General features: G+C 38.0%; 2 protein-coding genes across 2 annotated transcripts in view; one reads left to right on the top strand and one right to left on the bottom strand.

Annotated features, from left to right (window-relative positions):
* LOC146001485 (23 kDa integral membrane protein-like) overlaps positions 1-21104 on the bottom strand; it is a 47856-nt gene extending 26752 nt beyond the window's left edge. Inside the window, exon 1 of the mRNA XM_083138898.1 lies at positions 20856-21104. Coding sequence (XP_082995024.1) covers positions 20856-20891 — 36 coding nt within the window. The 5' untranslated portion in view covers positions 20892-21104. The remainder of the gene's footprint in view (positions 1-20855) is intronic.
* On the top strand, positions 1692-18462 carry LOC145988662 (uncharacterized). The gene is made up of 5 exons (XM_083123765.1): positions 1692-1764; positions 6094-6299; positions 9247-9420; positions 10810-10986; positions 18063-18462. Exons 2-5 carry the CDS (start codon positions 6117-6119, stop codon positions 18150-18152), a joined length of 624 nt encoding a protein of 207 aa, XP_082979891.1. The 5' UTR covers positions 1692-1764; positions 6094-6116; the 3' UTR covers positions 18153-18462.
* Positions 21105-23077: the final 1973 nt, after the last annotated feature.

Here is a 23077-nt window from a genome sequence, read left to right as displayed (position 1 = left end):
ACATTATTTTCTCTTCGACCTTCTCCAACTGTGTTTACTTTATCTCTATTATCTAACCTGTCTATCCTTACCGCTTTTGCTGGAACTTGATCATCTTCAGAAGATCTGACTCTTTTAGCTTGTTTTCTAGATGTTTCTTCTATAATGTTATCTTCTATAACAATTTCATTGTCTTCTACCAAGTTCGTTATAATTTCTACTTGATTATTAAGTTCCATATAACCTATGGCATCCGCCATGACGTTAACAAGAACTGCCTTACGAAAATCACATTAATGAGTATAATTCCTTTTACCGTAGTTTTAAACTTCAACTTAAATAAGTATATGGGTTTAACTCAATTCCAGTCACAAAATTCTCTCTTTATAAACAGTACTCACTTAATTAACAACTATTAATATTACCACAATATTACACAAACAGCTCAGTTTCCATCAACCACAGGCTCTCTTCCTAACTCAGCATGAAATACTTTTCTCTCACACTTTTCTCCTTCAGCACTGTTGAAACATGGGTGAGTTCAATATTACTTAAATAAGGCGAAAATTATTCACATAATAAACGGAAAAATAAATGCCAACAACGTTTTTTTGGGAGAAAAATAATTTATATACACACCTTTTTTAAAAAAAAAAATGGTCCAATTTAATTGAAAAAGGCATTATAATTAAAAAATAGGCAGTGGGGTCTCAAATAGGCAAAATGAAAAGGCTTCTAAAACATTCGAAACAACATAAAAAACGTATATCCGGAAAAATTTTATCAATATATCCAGTAGGTAAAAAGAGGCATTTTGCCAAACTTCCGGGCTCTAGACATAAAGGTAAAGTGTTCCCCTGTGCATAGCACCACGCCATGAAGGCGTATAGGGGGTGTGGGGGTAACGCCCCACACTTTCTTGATCCGGTCGTGAGTGGGATTGATGTGATCAACATCACGCCCCTGACCGCCTTTGTCCCCCAGGGTTTCCCCCAGGTACCCATGTTATTCGACGCAGGGTGGGCGCCGGGGCCGCTTCCACCGTTAGAAAAGTTCCCGGATTTGAACCGGCCGGGGATCGAACCCGGGACCTTGAGCATGGTAGTCAGACGCGTTACCGACTGAGCCACCGCGGCCACTAGACATAACCTTGAAAATCGATGCAGGCAGTTCCTGGATACATGCTTTAAAGCTGTATTCATTATTTTCAAATGTTTATCGATTATTCGCGCCAGTATATCTTGTAAAAGGAACGATCCTGAATTGCTTTTCAACATAGGTACATGTTTCCAAACAAAGAAAATAATAATAAGTATTTCGTGCATGATAGAACAGATACGTTTTAAACTTGAACGCTCTCATTAGGCAATTGAACCAGAAGGTTTCAGAATGTTCTTTCTTCGAAAGGGGGCCTTTGTTTTAACACAATCTTATCTACTTTCTAGAAGTAAAACTTGAAACGAATTATGCAATTAGGCTACTTGATTTATATTTAGATACGGTGTGAACCACGGCCATCTTTATTCTATAAGTCGGCCGTGTATCAACTATTTTGACAGCCAAATTATAATTTCCTTAAGTTTTCTTTTATAATTTTAGTAACAACTCTGAAATAAAGTGAATTCCTGAATAAAGTGCAATAATTGCAATATAGTGATATCGTGTTGTGATGACCTAAGAATGATGACGTATGTAAACAAAATGGGCATAGGCCTTGTTGTAAGGAGGTGTTAGTATAACTATCAATAATAGTACTGAAAGCAAGAATATAATTATACACGCCACGTAAGTTAAATTTATAGACATTTTCTTCTGGTGCATTGATTTACTATTCTTTTCTCTTAATACTAGCGCTACGTTTCATTAATAAGCATGAAATGAGCACACACACATACACACACACTTCGAAAGTTTCCATTCAAGTAATGAAATGTACCCCACAGAAAAGTCAATTTTCCGCAGTAAAGTTTTTTCTTTCGTTACTTTACAACTGATTAAGCTGTCAAATCCCGATAATAGTGAAGTAAATGGTGTTTGAAACTTGAGCCTTCTAATGTAACCCCAACATTACTCATGTCATGACTTCTCTAAGGATCTCTGACAGTTCATTTCCATTACTCTATTGTATCAATCTAATTCTTCGATTCTTCCTGTATGTATGAACTTTCTCAAAGTTTCATTCTTATATCTTTGTTCTCATGGTCTTCGTATTTTTCTTCTAGGCTTCTTATGGACATAAGCCAATGATGTTAGAAAATTGTGAAACGAACGTTATCAAAATTAGGAGTGAATTCCTGCTCGAATTGGGGGGAAGCGAGAGGATGGTATCCCAGCTAGGAGAATTTATGCACATATTCCTCATTATCAAGGGCCTCCCGATGGCGTAGTGGCAACGGCGTCGCCTGGTTCGATACCCGCTGGAGGCACATTGCCCAGCGGTTCGGATCCTATTTTAAACTGTAGGTCCAGTCTCGAATAGCCAGTGCATTAAATGGACTTAGGTAAGAATTGACAATATAGAGAAAGTCTGTAATTTTGTTAATTTTCGGTATACTAAGGAATTTTGGCCTCCTAATCACGAATCTGTTGTAAAAAACCAGGGGTCACGTCTGGAAATTCTACATTTTGATGAAACTTGTTCGTTAGCCCCAAAAACCATCCACGGGTAGCACCACAAACCATTGACGTTAGCCTCTGTAATTTTGTTAATTTTCGGTATACTAACTAATTTTGGCCTCCTAATCACGAATCTGTTGTAAAAAACCGGGGGTCACGTCTGGAAATTGTACATTTTGAAACATTGTTCGTTAGCCCCAAAAACCATCCACAGGTAAGCCCCACAAACCATTGACGTTAGCCCCAAAAACCATCCACGGGTAGCCCCACAAACCATTGACGTTAGCCCCAAAAACCATCCACGGGTAGCGCCATGAACCATTCACACGAGGTTAGGTTAGGCCTGTTAGGTTAGGTCCCATTAGCACTCATTTCACCCCTGAATTCATCGAAAAAATTGGGTTCGTACTAAAATTGAACATCATAAATCATTTTCTTGTAAAATAACGGCGTGGTTGGAAACAATGACAGGAGATTACATTTTCGTTCGTAAAATTACACATATACACCTATATATATAAAAAATCCAATCGTTTTTTTTCACATTTCCAGACGTGACCCCGGTTTTTTACAACAGATTCGTGATTAGGAGACCAAAATTAGCTAGTATACCGGAAATTAACAAAATTGGAGACTCTCTATATTGTCAATTCGCTCCTGGACTTAGAACAAAAATTCAAAAAATTCAATTCTCATTGTCATCATGATGATCGTAGTATTTTGTTCCTTCCAAGTTAATATCAATTAGGTTCAGCTCTCAAGAAATGCCTAAAAAGATAGTAGTGGTTGAGCCATATTTTTAAAGTAACACTTAAAGTTAGAAATGTCATGTAATGTAAGAAATGTTATAGATTTGCACATTCTGAACTCTGAAGGTACGAATATGTAAGGATAAAGTGTTATAGATGTGGGAAAGAAGAGCATGGAAATGAAACTCTCAAGTGTTTAAATGGTGGAGGAGATCATGTAGCTATTGTTAAGTCGTAAATTATGAAAAGTTATGGCACATGATAACATATCTAACTTTCCTCCTGTGGCATTTATATTTTATTTTCACAGTAGCATACGAATATTTTGAATTGAACAGTCACATCAGTCACATATGTTTGCTGTAGGAAATAAATCTGCTGTATTGATATGGTGACTGTTTTTAAAATACGAACTGTAAATATGTACTGCTTCATGGCTTTCGAAGTAAATCTCACACCTAGTATTTTATGAACAAAAAATGTATCATTGTAATGTAAATATGGTAAACTTAATGTAAACACTACGGTTTCTGTATTTTGAATATTGCTGTGAAGGTAATATTTGACTAGTCCGTATTGGGGAATAAGTTTCAAAGTCGTGTGGAAAAAAGATTCATTAGAAGATGCAATCCTATCGTAATATACGGTCAATGCAACTTGTGCACCTATCTGTAAAGTGGTACATCAACCTGAAATAACATTTGTTACACACACACACTGACTGCTACGGGCTGCATTTTTAAACAATGCCTTTATTCTTTGTTGGAGAACACATTATGTTCCCTTTTCTTCAAGTTGTTAGCATCTAATGTTTGGAAGTGATGTATCGTGTTTGTGCAGTCGCCATTTTAAGACTGCGTTTTTAATGACCATGCGAGAACTGAGGACGTAAAACAATCTTACGGTAATTTCAAGCAGGAAGTTGATCCGGAACTGAAGACGAACCTAAGTTCCGTGTGAGACTGGCCTAAGTCTTCCACCATCTTTTGTAAGTCATTGTGACCATAGTCCAGTTGTGCAACAAACTCACGCAGTGTGACTTCTGTCCGCGCATATTATTTCGCCAACTCGCTGACGATTCGTGACCCAATTTAAGGACACACCCCTCTCGACTGGTCAGTGGTTCCGGGTTCAAATTCCACCATTAGGTTGTCCACAGGCAGTTTTTTTTGTATGGAAAATGATTCTAGTTCACTATTAAGAAGTCAACAAGAAAACATAGTACTTACCGCAAATATAGCGTTGAATACAAAAAGAAGACTTTTTGATACACTCACGCTGCAGGCAGCCATGGTTTATAACACTACACTGAACACTGATAGGAAATGATCAACCTACACCCCTGATATTTCCTTTATTTCGTCATAGGCTTTCCATTCAGGTATTTGAACAGGAGTCGATAAAGAAAGAATTATGTGAGCCACTCAGACCATAACTGATAGTGTCCATGGAGATTAGTGATTGTGGGTAGAGGAAAGATTAGATAAAAAATTGAAACAGAAATCCTGCTAGATGAAACAATTCCACATTTCTCACAGTTAAAAGTGTGATTGTGACATTCTTTAGATAAAATGTGTTTCGAGATTGGAAATAGTTAAAGGGAAGTCGAATTTACTCCATGTTGTAATCGAAGAGCTAATCGGAGATTGGTACAGTCCTGCATGTAACTTCCAACTCGATTTCAATGTAAAGTCGTCTGTACATAAATTTGTAAATGCGACAAAGGTGAAATACATAGAATTGAGTCTACGGACAGGAATTTTCGTGTGACGTAGGTCTTGAAACTCTCACACATTTAAATAAACAATTGCTCTGTTCAGCCCAAGCTTTTCCAAGTTGAGTATATGTGGGAAATTAGTTGCATAAAACTGTTAATACCATTATTCTTCAGGAAAGTAAGATATGAACATGCGGTGATCCGAACATGTTCACGTATAATACACTTTGGAATGCTACAGATACTAGTGGACTACAAATGTGAACTAAAGAATGTTATGTGAAATATTTTATGCAACACGTGATAATGTGTTTATAATGAAGCCGTATATATGTTAAAGGCCCAGCAATTTTAAATAAATTCAATTTCGGTCCGGGAGAGAAAATCAGCAAGTGTAAAGTATGTTCTTTACGGTCCAAAACCCATTATGTTTAAAGTATTTCAATTCGGCCCAGGAACCTCTTTTCGGGTGAATGTAAATACGGTCCAGGGACCTTTTTTTTACGGATCAACTTAAATACGCTCCAGGAACCTTTTTTACGGATGAATTTAAATACAGTCCAGAAACCTTTTTTACGGATCAATTTAAATACGGTCCAGGAATCTTTCTTTCAATAAAGCGAAACGCAACTTGGACCGAATTTAAATGAAATGGTTCCGGTCCTGTTGCGGAACCCAATAGAACCCATGGGTTCCTGGGCCTTTAACAATCCTGGTATAAAACATGTGTAGTGGAACCACAGGCAAATGAGTTTGTGACTCCTGTACTCCCGCGTGGAGGGGAGGGGCAGAGTGGAGCATGCTTCCTTATGGCCCGAGTTGAACCGATGGAGGGGAAGGTGCGCGAGGATTTTGGCCGAAGGTTCTTTTCCTTATGGCCGTTCTATACATGGCAGTGCAGCAGCCGTAATTCTTGAAAGGGCTAAAGTTCGTGTTTAATGTGATCGAACAGGATTAATTCCCAAAATCATTGCAAAGTTGGTTTGCCTAAACGCGGTAACACGCCCACTGATGTTTTTCCTCTGCTTCCAGATGTCTCCTTGACCAAGGCAGCAATGACTGGTCCCATGGCAGTGTCCGTTCTGGAAATGTCGCTGATTCAGAAGTATGCATACTTCCTCGACAAGGATGATATTATTCCGGGAGTCCTGCTGTTTGCATCCTCGCTTCTAATTGTGACCCTGGGCATCGTCCTTCTGACCACGAATCTCGTGAGAGATTATCAAATCGTATTGCTGGTAAGGATTGCATTGCTATCCTATTGGTGGCTGCAAGAGAAGGCTGTACGTACATGACTTTAACTTCGACATTCAGAATAAGGCAAAAATCAGCGGCATGCCTAGGAGGGGTTGGTTTGAGTCATATCCCTCCCCTTCCTAAAAATAGAACGTCAAAGGCGGGAAAAGATGGCAAAATCAGGGCTGACTACTAAAAAGTACACGTAACCATGGGCGTCCGAAAGGGGGGGGGTAGGGGGGCACTTGCACCCCCTGAAATTTCTGGAAAGAATTAATGTAATTCGAATGTTGAAATTGTAGAGATATTTTATAACAAAAAGTATTGTTTTCTGTGATTTACAGGAACTATTAATTGAAGTAGGGTTACATTTAAGCTTACAGTCTATTTTACACTGATTATCTCACTATAAAAAACAGCTTTTTGTCCTACATGAATTAATGTTAAGTATACAGTTATGCAAATTGTATATAGATATACAGAATATGGAAATTACAAATGTATGTAATTTAAAAAACATAAGTAGTAGTAATAATGTAAAAATAATAACAAAAATTAAAACAATAATAATATCAGTAATAATAATAATAAAAGTTTCTGCGACTGCCCCCCTGAGAAGAAATCTTGCTGGCGCTTTTGCACGTAACCCCTCCTTTTCGAAAATCATGGTCACGCTACTGGCATTAAAAACGAGATAAAGCAAGTCTAGCTACGTTATACAAGTAGGAATTAAGCATAACTAGATAATATAAACACTTATATTGACAGTCGTGTTTTCAAGTTTGTGTTTTTCACACATTTCCTTGTTTCTTTATTCAATTGGTTATCTGTTCCATTTCTCTTGTAACTGGATAAATGGATAATATCGCAATATCGTTTGGAAATTCGGTACCGAAAATATATCTTCGAGACTTTAGTACATTAAAATGTAGGGAATATTTAGTCCTATTTAGTCATACTCGAAATTTCTTTCGAGTGCAACTTATTCAGACATACCGCACTAAAAAGTTGAATAGACAGATGACGGTCGAAGATAAAAAAAATTGACCATGACACAGTTAAGCTAATTAGTATAAATTTAATTACTAAGTTTTTAAAAATATATTTACCGCAATTTATAATCATTGTCGATCTCCATGCAAGATACATTTTTCTTTTCTTTTTTTAAATTTCGTATGCGTCTCAATACTCGACTATGCCCTGTAAACAGAATATGTATGTGTGTATAATTCCAGGTGTTCATCGATGCCATATTTTTTTCTCATTCATAGCCATGCAGTGGCGGCGATTAGAGGGGGGGCATGTTGGGCAGTTGCCCCTGTGCTTTGGCTTCTTAATGCTAGGCCTTGTCTATCAAGAAAAAGTAAACAGTCCTTGCCGCCCCCAGTTTTGATACCTAATCACCGCTACTGGTGCTAAATGTATAATTTTAGGCTGGCACTCATTTCTCTGGAGGGCATGCTCCCTTGTTCCCCTTCCGGAATCCTATGATTGCCACGTTCCGCGTACAGCTTTACTCCGTGAAAAAAAATTTCTTAAAATATGTTTCACAATGTGAATTGACAATGATAATTGATTTTAAAAACAGATGCAAGGAGCTTCAAAGCAAGAAAATATTGTATTTGTAGGACTACCCAATACTAAGAAAATGTTTACATAGAAATTTTCAGCGACGAATGCAGGCTCGACCAGGACTCGAACCCGGGTCTGGCATACCGCTGAGCTACCGAGCCGGCCTGGCCTCGCCTGATTTTTCGCTATCGCTGTTTTACCTGCGTGGAATCGTCTCTGCCAGTGCTACCGCAACGGGATCTGTTGCCTTTGAAACACAGCAGACTTCGACGTTGCCTGGTTCCTCCCAGCGTAGAGATGTTAATTATTGTAGATTAGGCACACACAGGAGATGTACTGCATAGAAATGTTTCACAAAATTGATAATTACGGTTTATTTAGAAATTTTAAAAATCAGAAAATTTAGAATTGTGTTTAAAACCTTTTTGCCTGCACTATACTAAAATTTCATCACGATTGGACAACACGTTTTTTTATTTATAGAAGTTCAAAAAGAGCGATCGTTTGCAAAACTCAAAAAAATCGGCCCTTTTTTGTTCTCACGACGATAAAAAATATAAGGCAAACTCGAAAGAAAATTTTGGTTAGCATAGATTAATGCAGAATTTAATAAGCTAAATTTTGATGGAACTCGTTGTTATGTAGGTCTACTGGCTAATTTTTAATTGGAGTTATTAGTCGAGTATCTATAATTTTTAATCCGACAGTAGATATCGATACGAGACCGAGAACGAGATCGTTTTCTTTATTCGAGACGAGACGAGAACTAACGTGATTTCCGAGAACTGAAACATTTCTTGATGTGTTGAATTCATAACATTCCCCGCCCAGTAAACGAATAAAGATCCTGCCAGAACTTGCTCCTAGAATATTGTAGAATAATTAGTTTTACACAGGAAACGGATACCTTTAGCAAAGTAAGCGAAGGTCAAGGAAATGGAACAAAACCAGATGAGGAGAATAGCACAGGGGATTCCGTTGGTAATCGTCTAGAGGAACAACAGCTGGAGCTATAGATTTATTCGTTTACCGAGCAGGGTAAGTTACTTTCACCCTAACCTGCCATTCTCATTGCTCAGTCAGAAGTGTTTAAATCTAAAGCGTGAGTTTTACATTAATTGCTAAATGTTAAGCTAGGCATTCACACCTGGCCTTTTCGGGGCCGTCTCTACCATCAAGTGCTACAATCGGTGGGGGTGAGCAACATCCCTTGGTTCGATCCCCGCGTTCTACAGGCTGGAACGCTACGAATTCAGAGGTGTTCATTTTAAATCAACCTCCCTCAGCCTCACGATTCGCTCAAGCCCTTGTCTCTCTGGTTGAATCTAATCCACCACGCATGAACGCCCCATTCAATTGTGCTACTTTCTAACACAGGCTCTGCTACTCATTGTGATATTCATGGTGCACATAGCGACAGCAATCATGGCTCGCCTTACACTTAGGGATCTTGGTAGCAACCTTCGGGAAAGGTTAAGGATGTCCATTGCAGACAACGGCACCCGCATGACACAGAAAGAGATACACCTTTGGAACACACTTCAGCAACATGTAAGTGTCTCTATCTTTTTGTACCTTATGTCTCGTGAAGGTAATGTTGAAAAAAGTCACAGTATCATACGTAGTACAGTCACGGACACTTCCGGGTTGTAGTGATTGAAAGTTACTTTGGTAACGGCTTCTTGCAGACTAACGAAGCTCTGGCGCCTGGATCTACGGCAAGGATAACACTCTTTGGGGTCGTGTTGTCCTGTATTTGTCCTTACATGTGCTGAATACCCCTTTACAGCCTCAGCTTTTAACATGGGTAAGGAGATTCTCAGATAGCATAGTTTTACTTTTTCTAAGACGTTACGAAGTTTTTAGGAGATCTATTTTTATTTTCTAGTTAGGGATCTATCCTCAATTGTTTTATACAAATAAGGCCCAATATTGTGTGACCGGTAAAAATGGCATGTGTACTGAAATGCCCATAATATAAAAATCAATCAATCTATTGAAGTCAATAAGTTTGTTTCAACCTAGAAGTGTCTGTTAATGAGCAAAACTTGCCATATCTTAAACTCAATTCTGAGCTTTGTTATCGTACCAGTGTCAACTTGCCTGAGTACCGGAGCAATTCGCTTATGCAACATTTTTGTCCAAGCTGCTACCAACATTATTCGATTGTTTTTAAGTTGATTTTTTAATTTTTTAGTGTAATTAGTCTTTAATTCGTCTTAGTGAAAGTGTAAACTTTTAAAATTAATTAAAAAAACAACAACATTAAAATGAGTGCATCAAAATTGTACTGCATAAATTACACAATACTACTAAATTCGTTGACTATACTCAACAGCACATTTGCTCTTACTTGTTTGTTTATTTATTAGTAACCCTAGTTTGGCCGAGAAGGGTGCAGGCCCACGGCCTCTTTTTTTTCGATTTTGTCACTGAAATATTTTTATGCAAAAATGAAAATAAATTACAGTGTCCCAAATCTTTCTGCATTACTTTCGTTCATAAAATCATGAATGTATCGTCATAGGAGGTAAAATTCACGAGGTGGGCCTATCAACCTCCCTCCCCCCTCACCCTCCGGGATGTGTGTTCCGACTCAGGCAAGCAACAGTGAACAATTGGTTCTTACTTTTTATTAATGCTGGTAATTTTGCATTGCACGTGTCGCGAAGGAGCATAGAAGGTGTGGAAGTGAGGATCCACACATTCTCGATCTCGGCCATAGTGGAAATGATGTGATCAGCTCCACGCTTTCACCGGGCAATTTGTGATGCTGTGGATGAATCATCAGCAAGCAGAGTAATGTACTTGAAGGAAGAGAGGAAAATTTGGTTGCACATCGAAGGAGAGAGGATAAGAATTTGCCCTCTAAGTCAGAGGAGATACGTTGTGTAAAACCAAAGAGTCTGTTGTAATGTTATTTTGTATTTTACATTGAAGATTTCCTGCTGCGGAGCCGATAGCGCGAAAGACTGGGGTGATAATCTTCCCGACTCCTGCCTAGAACCAACAACAAAAACAGTCTACCCTGAAAGTTGCGGCTATGAATTACCCAAAATCCTGGAGGGCTTGTGTTACGTTGCGATGTACGTGGGGATCACCATTCCCTTTATCGAGGTAGGTAGTGTTGTCCCACGGCCAGGGCCAGTGGCGAATTAAAGACGTTGTCTCGGAGGAGGCGGGAAGCCATTACGGCGCCCCCCTTCCCCGAACTTTCGTCTCCCAGTACACTTCCCTCACAAACTACAGTTCTACCATATGTCATAAAATCACTATCGTAACTAAAATGTTGGAGACCCAGCCGTGTGCAATTTTTTTTAAGACATAAAATGCATGATAAATGTATTTCGAATATAATTATTTTTTTACAAGTAACATATACCATGAGTTTAATTCCTTGCGAGGCCGAGAGATGGGGGGAAGTGTTGAGGGCGGCGCTAGCGGAGATGCCGACATTTTCGACCAGTAACTCCCTAACTACGGCTCGGAACTTGGTAAGAGTAAGGAAACGAGCCATTGTGAGCGAAGCGAGCAAGAAAATTTTACAAAATGTATTTTTATTTGCATAACATTTGAAATCGAAAAGGGCAATTGTCCCTCTGTGTCCCCCTGAAGGTGCCCTTGTCCATCAATGTTTGCCCCCCTAGAATGATTTTTTTCAAGATTGGCGGGCAATGTCTTCCTACCCCCCTGAGAAAGAAAATAATTAATTCTTAGAAATATGTATGACTTAAAAAGAGTCAGTAAATTGGAGATATAGTGACTCCACCTTACTGCTAAGCAGTGTTGCTACAATCTGAGGGATAATTTCCCTTTCGAAGGTGTAAAATTTCCCTTGTTGGACCAATATTTCCCTTCACCTAAACAAATCGCATAGGTACGTACTACTACTACTACCACTAATAATAATAATTATTAGTGGTAGTAGCAGCAGCAATAGTAGTAATTATTATTATTAGTGGTGGTTGTAGCAGTAGTAGTATTTCCGTTGGGTCCATGTTCTTATGATTAGAAAATGTAAAATAAATTTTTCACATACTTGTCAGCTTCATCGCTTAATGGCCAGATGTCCCAGGTTTGAATCCTGGCCAGAAATCCATTAAATTATTGATTCTCATCGTTACTGTTATCCGCAGATGCAGAAATGCGGCGTACAAAAAACTTAGCAGAAATATAAATAGATATAGCCTTATGTTCGAAGGACCAGAAATAGGAAGGCGCAGAATAAATAAATAAATTTAATTTAAAATTCGGATATGAAACTGAAACTTAACATAAACTGTGATAATGTCGAGTTAGATGTCTTCAAATTTCCTTGAAAACATCGAATTTCCCCTTTAGCTTAAAATTAGGGAAAGGGAAATTTCCCTTCATGTGGCAACACTGCTGCTTAGGATTAGAAGTGAAGATTTGTCAATCTAACTCCAAATAGGAGTTAATTTAATCAAAACTGAAAACCGTCTATTTGGGTTACGTTCCTCTGCTCTGGTTCTAAATGGACGGATTGTTCTTCCTGAGTGTCCCATCACTCATCCTCATCTTCACGATTAGTAGTGGCAGAAAAGCGAAGTAAAAGAAATCATATCATTCATCTTCATCGTCGCGATTGACCTAGAAAGGCACAGAAAACTATGTAAAGTAACCAAAAATACCGATCTAGCATTGGTATGTTTTCCAGCCCGCGTGAATCATCGTGTTTTTATCCCTTTTTAAACTTTAAAAAAATCCCTTTCAATGTGTTTTACTTCCAATTCAATTGACGTCATGCTTTTCCGGTTCTAGGGCACGTGTCAGTTTCTGGCAGTTCACCTCTTGAGCAACTGGCAGTTATTATTCTTGATTGAGTTATCGTGTGCTAACGCTAAGGTATATGTGGCCGTTGTGAATTGTTGCTTGGACATGGCGTTCAATCTGCCTATTTCATGGTATTGTGGAAATTATTCTTAATTGATAAGTAATGTATTATCCCTGTTCAGAAGATAGACCTGTGCATAGTAGTACCCCTAGGTTTTCCAATCGGCTGTTCAGAAACAGTATGAAAGGTCCACAACAGGCAGCTTCGTTCGAGCTAAGGTAAGCCTTGGTCTTTTGGTTCTTTTTCCCACGCCTGTGCAGTGTGTCCGCGAGTGTTAAAGGGTACACCTGCAAGAAAGTGAAACATTTTTTCATGGTTTACGAAGATTGTGTCTCACGTGAGCGTCTGTCGTCGTTCTTAGCTCGCGGGGATGTGTAACGAGAAATTAGTGGTTTATGCGTTATTAGTTATGACGTTATTCTTCGAATATGCACGTGTTTTGTGCGTGTAGAACGAAAAATGGGTAACTGTTCTGATTGTTTTACGATATTTTTAAAATTATCCTAGCAGTAAGACTAATTATTGTAGAATTTTGGCAATCATTGTCATACAAAATTTGAACCTTCCTTAAAGTAATGAGCACTGTTTGGATTTCGAAAAAGTTATTTGTTAAAAAAAAAAATGCCTTACGCAAGCATGCGCGCTTTCCATGGATAATGTATTTTTCGTTGACAAGCGACTGTAAGTATCGTAGACTAGTGGGAATGAATGTAGAAGTAAATCGGAACCTTAGTAGAATGCATTTAGGGACTTTATTTTAATGCTAAGAGAACCAAACCTGGCCTGCCTAACTACGAAAGCACAAAATCTTAAGTACTTTGCTTTTGAAAAACTGGTGCGGGATATGAGAAATTAACGTATGCTGGTCACACATCGGTGATAAATATTTTGAATATTTCGAAATAAATTTCAAGCTTTGTAAAACGTGGGAACCACTGTAACCACTTAACGGGAAGTGCATATTTTCCAAGGAATGTATATAATTTTGTTACTGTACAATGATTTTCTTGAATGTGTGATCTATTTTTTTGGAAAGAAGGTATTTGAATGTATTTGTAAATGTTAGGAGAGTTGGGTTTGACGTTGATAGTGATCTGACGTTTATGTTAGGAATGTTGGTTTGTTGCCAATAGTAATTTTACGTTATTCCTTTTGTGAGTGTAGAGTGAAATCTGCTTTTGAAAAAGTGGCGAAAGTGGGTCGGGATTCGAGTAATTGAACGTACGCTGGTGACACACTTCGGGGCTAAGTATCCCGCTTAATTGTGGTTTCCGTGTCTTGAAATAAATTTATGGCTTTGTAAAACATCAAAATCTGCCGATTAAAAAATAGAAAGTCGAAATTTTTGAGAGTATACGGTCTGTCACCGGCCCCCGTGGAGAGATTGCTGAAATACATAGTAACTTTCGTAACGAAATAATCGGTTAAATGACTGCAATTTCTTTGGAACTTCTTTTTAGCATTTTTCGTGATTGTCGAGGATATATAATTTTTGTGGCAATTTTTGGGTCACTTTAAATTTGAACATTTTTTAACACTTTTTCTGAAGACAATGACATTTTCGTTATATTTTGAGATTTTTAAAATGTATTTATTATTGCTTGCTAATGCTTGTCCACATATGAGCAAAACAGTATTTCCATGAAACAAAATAGACTTATAGCAATAGCTCCTATCCCAATTATTAAGTTTTCTCAAGTGAAAATTTCTCTCTTGATGACTGAATTAAATCCAAGAGACATTTCTCGCTTTCAGTATGCTCCAATGGTTTCAGGGGAAGTAGACAGGAGCTTCTCCATGTACCATGTACATACAAGTCTTCACTTGCAAACATTTTTAAAAAAATAAAAACTCCCCCAAATATTTGTTCACTTTAATTGAGATTTATTGTGAGAAGCCACTGCAATTTTCGGTTCAATAACAATACAGTTTTTTTTTTGTTTTTTTAAAAAAAATGTTTTGCATATATTTGCCACTTTTGCAATTTGGGTCAATGAAGTCATTACCCCCTTCCTAAAATATCACGACTTTCACTACCCAATTTAGAACACAACCGTCTGATTTTGAGCCACTTTAGGAAAGTTCTCAAGAGTCCGGGTGATATAACTAAATAGGCACTTGTTTATATCAAGCACTTGCTTAGCCTCCTCTTCATGTACAGTGACGGACATTTCTGGGCCGTAACGATTCCACTGAAAGTAAATAGGACCTTTACAATTCAGAAGTGTCCGTGACTGTACATGTACACCAGTTGTTCTAAATTTGAATCTAGACCTGTAATTGCTCTGACTGGTGCTGGATGACATTCGCAAGGTGTACAGGAGGATGAAGAAAGCAGTTGAAAATATGAGCGAATTTATGCTGAAAAGGATTTGGAGTGTCAACCAGTCCTTTTAAACCGTGATGGCGTTATCATTTGCATGTGGTTTCTTTTCGCTATTTGAGTGTGCATACAATGGGTTTTCACAAATAAAAAAACTGCAAAAGTACTCCGAGATAGATTTTATATTTCCGCGGCCATTCTTTTGGATCTAATATCTCGGTTGTGGTTTCCGTGCCCTGAAACAAATTTTATATTATATAAAATGTCGAAATCTATCCATTAAAAAAGAACTCGACAAAATTCTCGAGGGGAGGGGTGTACAAGTCGGCCAAGGGTCCAGAGATTATATTTCTTGCGCTTCAAAAATGTATTTACGCCAAAAAGATGATGGGAAATACGAAGCCAACATAACCTAACCTATTTACGTGAGCACATTGGTACATACGGTACCCAAAATGTATCGACACAAATATTTATATATTTTTTTATACTCCAGCAATAGATTCAAGTGCATAAATTGCTAACGATGCACGTTTGGTGCAGCAAAATACACAAATACATCAAAGAGTACTCTTTTTTCAGCTGCTAGTCAGTGTGTTGCACAAAAATGCGTCGGTTAGTTCAGTCACTATTATTTCAAAGAAACTAAAATTACACGCTTGACTGGGTAACTTGATGTACTAAAAGCGCATCAACTCTTATTTTATGCATTTTGAGTTTTCTAATCAACAGTTAGAAGTTACCGTAAAATTAACAAAAAATTGTGCTGTTAAATTTAACGTTATTAAGCACCAAAAATGCAACCTTTTTTAAAATTTATATTCGAATATTTTGTCATACATAAAGATGGATAATGATTATAAATTGCAGTTGCGTGGACCATTTAGTTCTTAAAACTCAAGCATTGAAAAAAATATACTAATTAGGTTAACCCTGCGTTGGTAGCGCACGGTCTCTAGTTCTGGGTGTGTGGTTTTAGCGTCGTTATTTATTAATGATTGTCTTAAACATCAATATTTTGTTTTCATGTTAGGAACATCTTCGAAACCGCCAGGAGGGTTCGTTGAATCCCCTTGTTGTCAGAGTTCATACACGACCATAGGCGTATCTACTGTTTACTGAAAATCCAGTCTACCGTTCCGTGCCCGACTAACGAAAAGTGCCTTTTTATAGTTTTGTAGAATTTCAATTTTTATAGTTTTGTAGAATCTCAAATGTTCAAAGAAAAGATCTAATCGTAAAAATTATGGATTTGGCGTTTTAGACTATTAATTTAGCATATTTTAAAAACCCGGTCTCTGGCACCACGCGCGACCATCGACGTAAAGTTTTCTAACGCCCTTACGAAGGGTTAATGGCCGGTAATATTTTACAAACTGTCATGGTCGATTTTTACATTAATATATGGCAGCCAGTGATGGCGATTAGGGGGACAGTTGCCCCCCACTTTTCACCACTTTTGCCACTGCACTATGCTAAACCTTATTTGCAAAGGGAAATATACTGTCTTTGCTCCCCCAGTTTTAGCACCTTGCTCCCCCCCTCCCCGGTTTTGGTACCCAATCGCCGCCACTGGCTAGCAGCACTCGATTTCTTCAACTAAGGCATTTACACACTCCATACATGTCATGTTATTTGGCCAGTAATACATTTTAATTATAATTATTATTATTCCTTATCTTTATTTACATCAAAGTACCGTAAAAATCTGAAGCTTCCTTGATTTTGTGATGAGCTTATTTGAACGGCATTGTACATGAATGTCGCAATCTTGAATGGAAAACCGTTTCCATATTCAGAAATAGCAGAATTTAAGCTTTACAATGATATGTAACATGATGGGATTCCATGAACATGAAAAATCAGTGCAAGTGTCGCAAAAGCATAGAATGACCCTCCTTTCCCGTGATTTGTAAGCTATTATTTCAAGATATTTCAGCGTGTGGTCAAACACTCATTCCTCCTTTCGGGACCCCGCGTGAAGAAGATTGCAAAACAAGGATTGATAGCGGTTTGCATTACGTCACAGCCAGTTACCTGCTTCCTGTTCTACCCCCCTCCCTTCCTTTCCTTGTTTGCAGTACCGTTCGGCCTCGTTCTGCGCATATTGGAAATGCGTTGCTGAACCTGCGATAGCTGGGGACAAATTCGAAAGATAAAGTTCTTACCTTGAAATAATCTCTCCCTTCCCTTCGCAACACCAGTTTGTGCACGCAGCTGTGGTGGCATATTATGTTACGATTTCACTCAGGTTGTATGTGATGCCAGAAAAGAATAAGTGGGGAGATAGAGGATATTTCCGGGGGAAAGGGGTGGACAGTCACACCGACCCTTTACTTCTCCCACACAATCTCCCACGGTGCTTTAGATTGTTTGTTTGATTTAGTTTATTTTACTTCGATTTTCTGCAACTTTTGGCTAATCGCGAAGATGGGTGAAATTCATGAAGGGACACTCGCAAGAACATTCATGACCAGGCCGGGATTCGATCCCGGAACCCATGGCAACACCGCCACGGAGGTCGGAACAGTGCTTTAGAGAGCAAATCAGTATCACCGGTACTTTATAAAAGGGTCAAACACACATTTTTACTCTTTCCGACTATCTCTGGAGCAAGGCCGCGCATAACGGCAAAGAGGGGAAATCGAGTTGGCAGAGCGAAGCACTACACGCTGCTGCGAAGGCTGGTAACAGCAGTCGCGTCCCCCCTCCAAGCAATCCCGTTGCCTCTCACGTGTTCATTGGTGGAGCCGTCTAGCGTCACTGCTTGCGCAGAGACTTGTTTTTGTTTGCTCCAGAGATAGCAGGAACAGAGTATAGGATCGAATACAAAAAAACAGGACATGAATGGTAAACTCGAAACGGCATGATTAGGGAGTATGTTGAGTTTATTATTATTTATTTGTTATTATCATTTTGAAAATTCACTTCAATTCCACGACCTCATATTCACGCACAGTTTAGAAACTTGACACATGATGCGAACTTAATTTGCAACTCCTCCGTTCATTTCAGGCATTGGCAGTTGTAATTATTTGCATTGCTACTAGAATGCCGGCAGAGCATCGACGGATACGAACAAGAAATCAAGGATTATCGCTGTGAACCTCAATGTGTGATTCAGTGATATGATACAACACACAGGTACCATAGATAACCAATCATTCAACCAAATACATTTCATAAGAAGGGTTTTTTGTAAATGCTTAGTACAAATCAAAAACTTTTAAAAGACATTAAAGCATCACAAAACTACTCTTTTTCCTGGAAATTATAATTCATAATTAACATCTAAGTTAAGCGTAGTTTTGCAGTACTTTAAAGTATTTTAAGATTTTTTAATCTTCTTAAAATGTAGAATGGTATTTATTAATAAAACTTGTCAAAGTCTCTATTTTGAATAGAAAAATAGCAACAATCCATTCATTAACATACTATGTTTTATGTCTTTGTTGAACTACAGAACAAGAAATTCATCAATGTTAAAATATTGAAAATAATAAATGTATATTTTCCTGAAAGATTGTACTGATTCTTTACAGCGTACCCATGGTCTCGCCATAGCGAAGGTTCCGTTTCGAGCTCTGGTCTGTATCAATTATTATAGTAATATTAATATTATAGTAATTATTTTTTAGAATGACTGGGTGGCTGTGAACGTGACCACAATTTCACAAAATTCTCAGGTGCATGAAATTGAAAATTGATTCAGTTTGCTAGTCCTCGAAACTGAAGCTGAAAAACACATACTGTTGCAAATGAATGTTTTCACATAAATGAAAAAAATTATATTCAGAAGTACTGTACAACAACCGTATTATTTTTTTCCTAATTTCACAGGTTTCCAGACAGTGAGAATCCTGTTATAGTTTATATGCTTACATTTTGTGTACTTTTAAGAGTGGAGATCAACCATTTATTACAAATGTATAGAATACAATAATACTCATTGTAACACTACAATACACAAGGACGTATTCAGGGGGTACCGACCCCCCTCCTTTTCGAAAGACTTATCACGTACTTAAATTAAATAATGAAAATATCCTTTGTTGTGTAATCGAAGCTTATTTATTTCCGCCGAAGTTATTGGAAGACAAAAATTATATTATGATCATACGGTTTCAAATGGCAGTATCAAAGATGATCTATGCCCACTACTACTTATAATTTTATGCGTAATCAGAATCAGGAACTTTACTTTTCTTCTACTGGATCTAACCTTTCCTGTTATTTAATAAATATTCAATTCTTTATCTATTTGACATTAGCTTCCTAGCCAGGGCAGGTTTTATAGAAAGTTTGGCCATGTTAACTACACGTATGCTAGAGAATGAATATGCGCTGTTATATCTATTCGTATCCCGTATTTTTATTTATTCATATAATAATAATACAATATTAATTAATATAATTATTATTGTAATTTAATCTTTTATATTATTACCATTATCATCTCTGACACACTTGGTTCGTCCCCCCGCCGAAATATATTTCTAGATACGTGCCTGATAATAAGTGGAAAGTTTTTACTGTGGACCTGCTAGTATTGCGATAGGAATCTGCTAGTTTCGCATGAAAAATCACATAAAATTCCAAAATTATTATCTATTCAATAGTAGTATATCGTATGAATATCGGCAAAACTAACGTGCCTGAATATCTTTTTAAAAGTGTTGACCTAAGTATGTAAACAAATATGTAATAAACAAAAATGCGAATGCAACACACAAGCTTGAATTTACAATAAAGTATCACTATTCAACAATCTTGTGGCAGATCTCGGGAGTATCATCAGAATAAATGCAACTAATCTGTACTCACTACTCATATTCTATTTTTATGTGATTTACTGTATGCAACTTTTACCAACTATTTATTATGAACCACTTATTAGTTAATTTTTTACGACAGTTATATCCTGTAATTACATGGTCTAAAACCCACTACAATGCTTGGCCTAATTCATGTAATATTGGTTTCATTGCAACCGAAGTAAAAGTACAAATGAAGGTTCAGGGGGAAAAAAACAACAGGTAAGTTCATTTTCTGTCGTAAAAGAAGTAGTGGTAATTTTTTGCCATGTTGATGCTGTGCTGGACTTTGCAACATAATTTCTTTCGTTTCATACATTTGACACTCATTCAACAAAGCTTATGTTTCTTGTACGTACCGTTGCATTTACATGTTGAGTAACGTTTTCCAATTACAATTACACATTCGACTTGCCCAGTATCGAAGTAGACTACTGTACTTTCGGACTTTTCCTCCGAATGACAATGAATCTGAGACCGTACATTACACACATACAAAAGTGCGAGTTTTATGCAAATCCAGTGTTATCAGGAAACCTACTTGTTTGGGGAAAATATCGTGTATAAAAGTGACGTATTGACACTAATGACATGTTTCGAACACCAATTCACTTGAGAACGTTGAATTCACACGACAGAGGCTAAATGCAGGTGCAATATGACATTTTCGACCCCCAGTCTGCATGCTGTAGCGATAAGATAGCGAAACCAAAATTGTAGGTACTAATCTCGTGTATTTGTCATGCACTACACAGTGATTATCATGGCTTCAAATCATTGCTTCATGCCAGTATTGCAAAAATTGTGCACGTAGAACGAATGGATACAAATGGCTACTCCCAACACACCCTAGGTCTAGAACACAGATAGGTCACAAAATATCACAACAAAATATTGGTATAAAACATGGAAGATTACAAATTTAGGTAAATTTCTCGTATCGGACAAACAGCTTAAATTTCCTAATTTTCTTTATTTCGATATTCGTACTTACGTATTCTGCATTGACGAACATTGCTGAAGGTGACATTTCGCTTATTTCACCGAAAATAGCTATATTTGCGACATATCGAGTAATTTTTCTTGCTTGCTTCTTCTTGCTTCTTCCCTTCCGTAACACGGGAAATGGCCGTCACAGTTTCACCACCGTAGTCAATATGCAATGTTTCCACCCCACCTAGCGTAGAAAGTGCAAGATCGGCACAATTGCTCATTATTTACCGGTGAGGAGGAAAGTCGGAAACGTGTTCGGGAATGTAGTTTTGATCCATTTTAATGCGAATGCATGTTGTTTTCTACTAAAATCTATTTCCGACGAGCTATTGCTGCTGCCGCCATTTGATTTCTGCAGGAGAGCACAATACACTCTATTGATGCTGCTAGAAGCCGATGTTGTCCGAATGTCGGAAACGTGTTCCGGAATGAAGTTTTGATCCATTTTAATGTGAATGCATGTTGTTTTCTACGAAAATCTATTTCCGAGGAGCTATTGCAGCTGCCGCTATTTGCTTTCTGCACGGGAGCACAATACACGCTATTGCTACTGCTAGAAGCCAATCTTGTCCGTATATGCTAAATGGAACGAAAGAAGTGCTAATGGAACCTAACCTAACAGGCCTAACCTAACCTAGTAGGCATACCTCGTCCCCGTGATGGTCCGTGGGGCTATCGTGAACTTTTGGCCCAAAAATTATGCCTACTAGGTTAGGTTAGGCCTGTTAGGTTAGGTTCCATTAGCACTTCTTTCGTTCAATTTAGCATATACAAAATAATGTATATTTCTTACATTAACGAGTAATTACTGTTGATCCTTATTTCCCAGAAACCATCCACGGGTAGCACCAAAAACCATTGACGTTAGCCCAAAAATTCACGATAGCCCCACGGACCATCACGGGGACGAGGTATGCCTACTAGGTTAGGTTAGGCCTGTTAGGTTAGGTTCCATTAGCACTTCTTTCGTTCAATTTAGCATATACGGACAAGATTGGCTTCTAGCAGTAGCAATAGCGTGTATTGTGCTCCCGTGCAGAAAGCAAATAGCGGCAGCTGCAATAGCTCCTTGAAAATAGATTTTCGTAGAAAACAACATGCATTCGCATTAAAATGGATCAAAACTTCATTCCCGAACACGTTTCCCACATTCGGACAACATCGGCTTCTAGCAGCAGCAATAGAGTGTATTGTGCTCTCCTGCAGAAAGCAAATGGCAGCAGCAGCAATAGCTCGTCGGAAATAGATTTTAGTAGAAAACAACATGCATTCGCATTAAAATGGATCAAAACTACATTTCCGACTTTCCTCCTCACCGGTAAATAATGAGCAATTTTCAACACGTTCAAATTTAAACGTGTGACCAGTTACATAAACGCATGTTTGGAAACACTGGCCCGGATTACGTCATCACGCACAGGCTACATCCACCTGGAAGTAAATGGATGCAAGAGCTTTCGTGCAACGGTCACACATTTATATCGAAAAATAGATGATTTACCGTCAAAATTCAATGAACGATGCGAGAAAACACTTCCCCGAACTTCCAGAAGTATAAAGAAACTGCATTCGGTAAGTAATTTCTCCTGTAAATTTGATGAAATCTGTTTGTCCCTTACGAGAAATTTACCCAAATTTACCTTGCAATCGGTATTTTGGAATATCAAGACTTCGTTATTCTTATCAGGCAACTGAGCTGGCTGGTAGATATAAACTGCTTCAAAAAGAGATGTCAAATTCTTGCCAACGAAAAAGTAACAATTAAAATCTAAACAAACGCATCTTGTCTTCCCAGATCACTGAAATCGTATTCGTAGCACCAGTTTTTACAGCCAGGCGAGAATGAAAAATAGGTCACAACATAAGCTCGAAAATGGCACGCATGAGATCCATAATTGAACTACACCAACCACCTTACAATTACGAAATCAAATCACTTCTTTTATCTTGTATTTAGCAAGCAATAGAACACACATTGTTGATTATTCAATCGAGAACGCAGCACAACACACACACTTGCATTAATCTCACCACACCACCGGAGCAAGTCCGGGCAAGTCTTGAACCGGAAACGAACCCTCTTAGCAGGTTCGATGTAAGCAAGATTGCCAACTCCACAACATGCCAGAAAAAAATATAACGAAGTTTTGTAGAGCTGTTAAGTTTACTAAACATTAACTGTAAATATGAGATTCATTAACCACCAGTTTTTGCATATCCATA

This window comes from Lepisma saccharinum, chromosome 1 (assembly GCF_977018435.1).
Source record: "Lepisma saccharinum chromosome 1, izLepSacc3.1, whole genome shotgun sequence".
Taxonomy (NCBI): domain Eukaryota; kingdom Metazoa; phylum Arthropoda; class Insecta; order Zygentoma; family Lepismatidae; genus Lepisma; species Lepisma saccharinum.
This window is presented reverse-complemented; position numbering and strand designations above follow the sequence as displayed.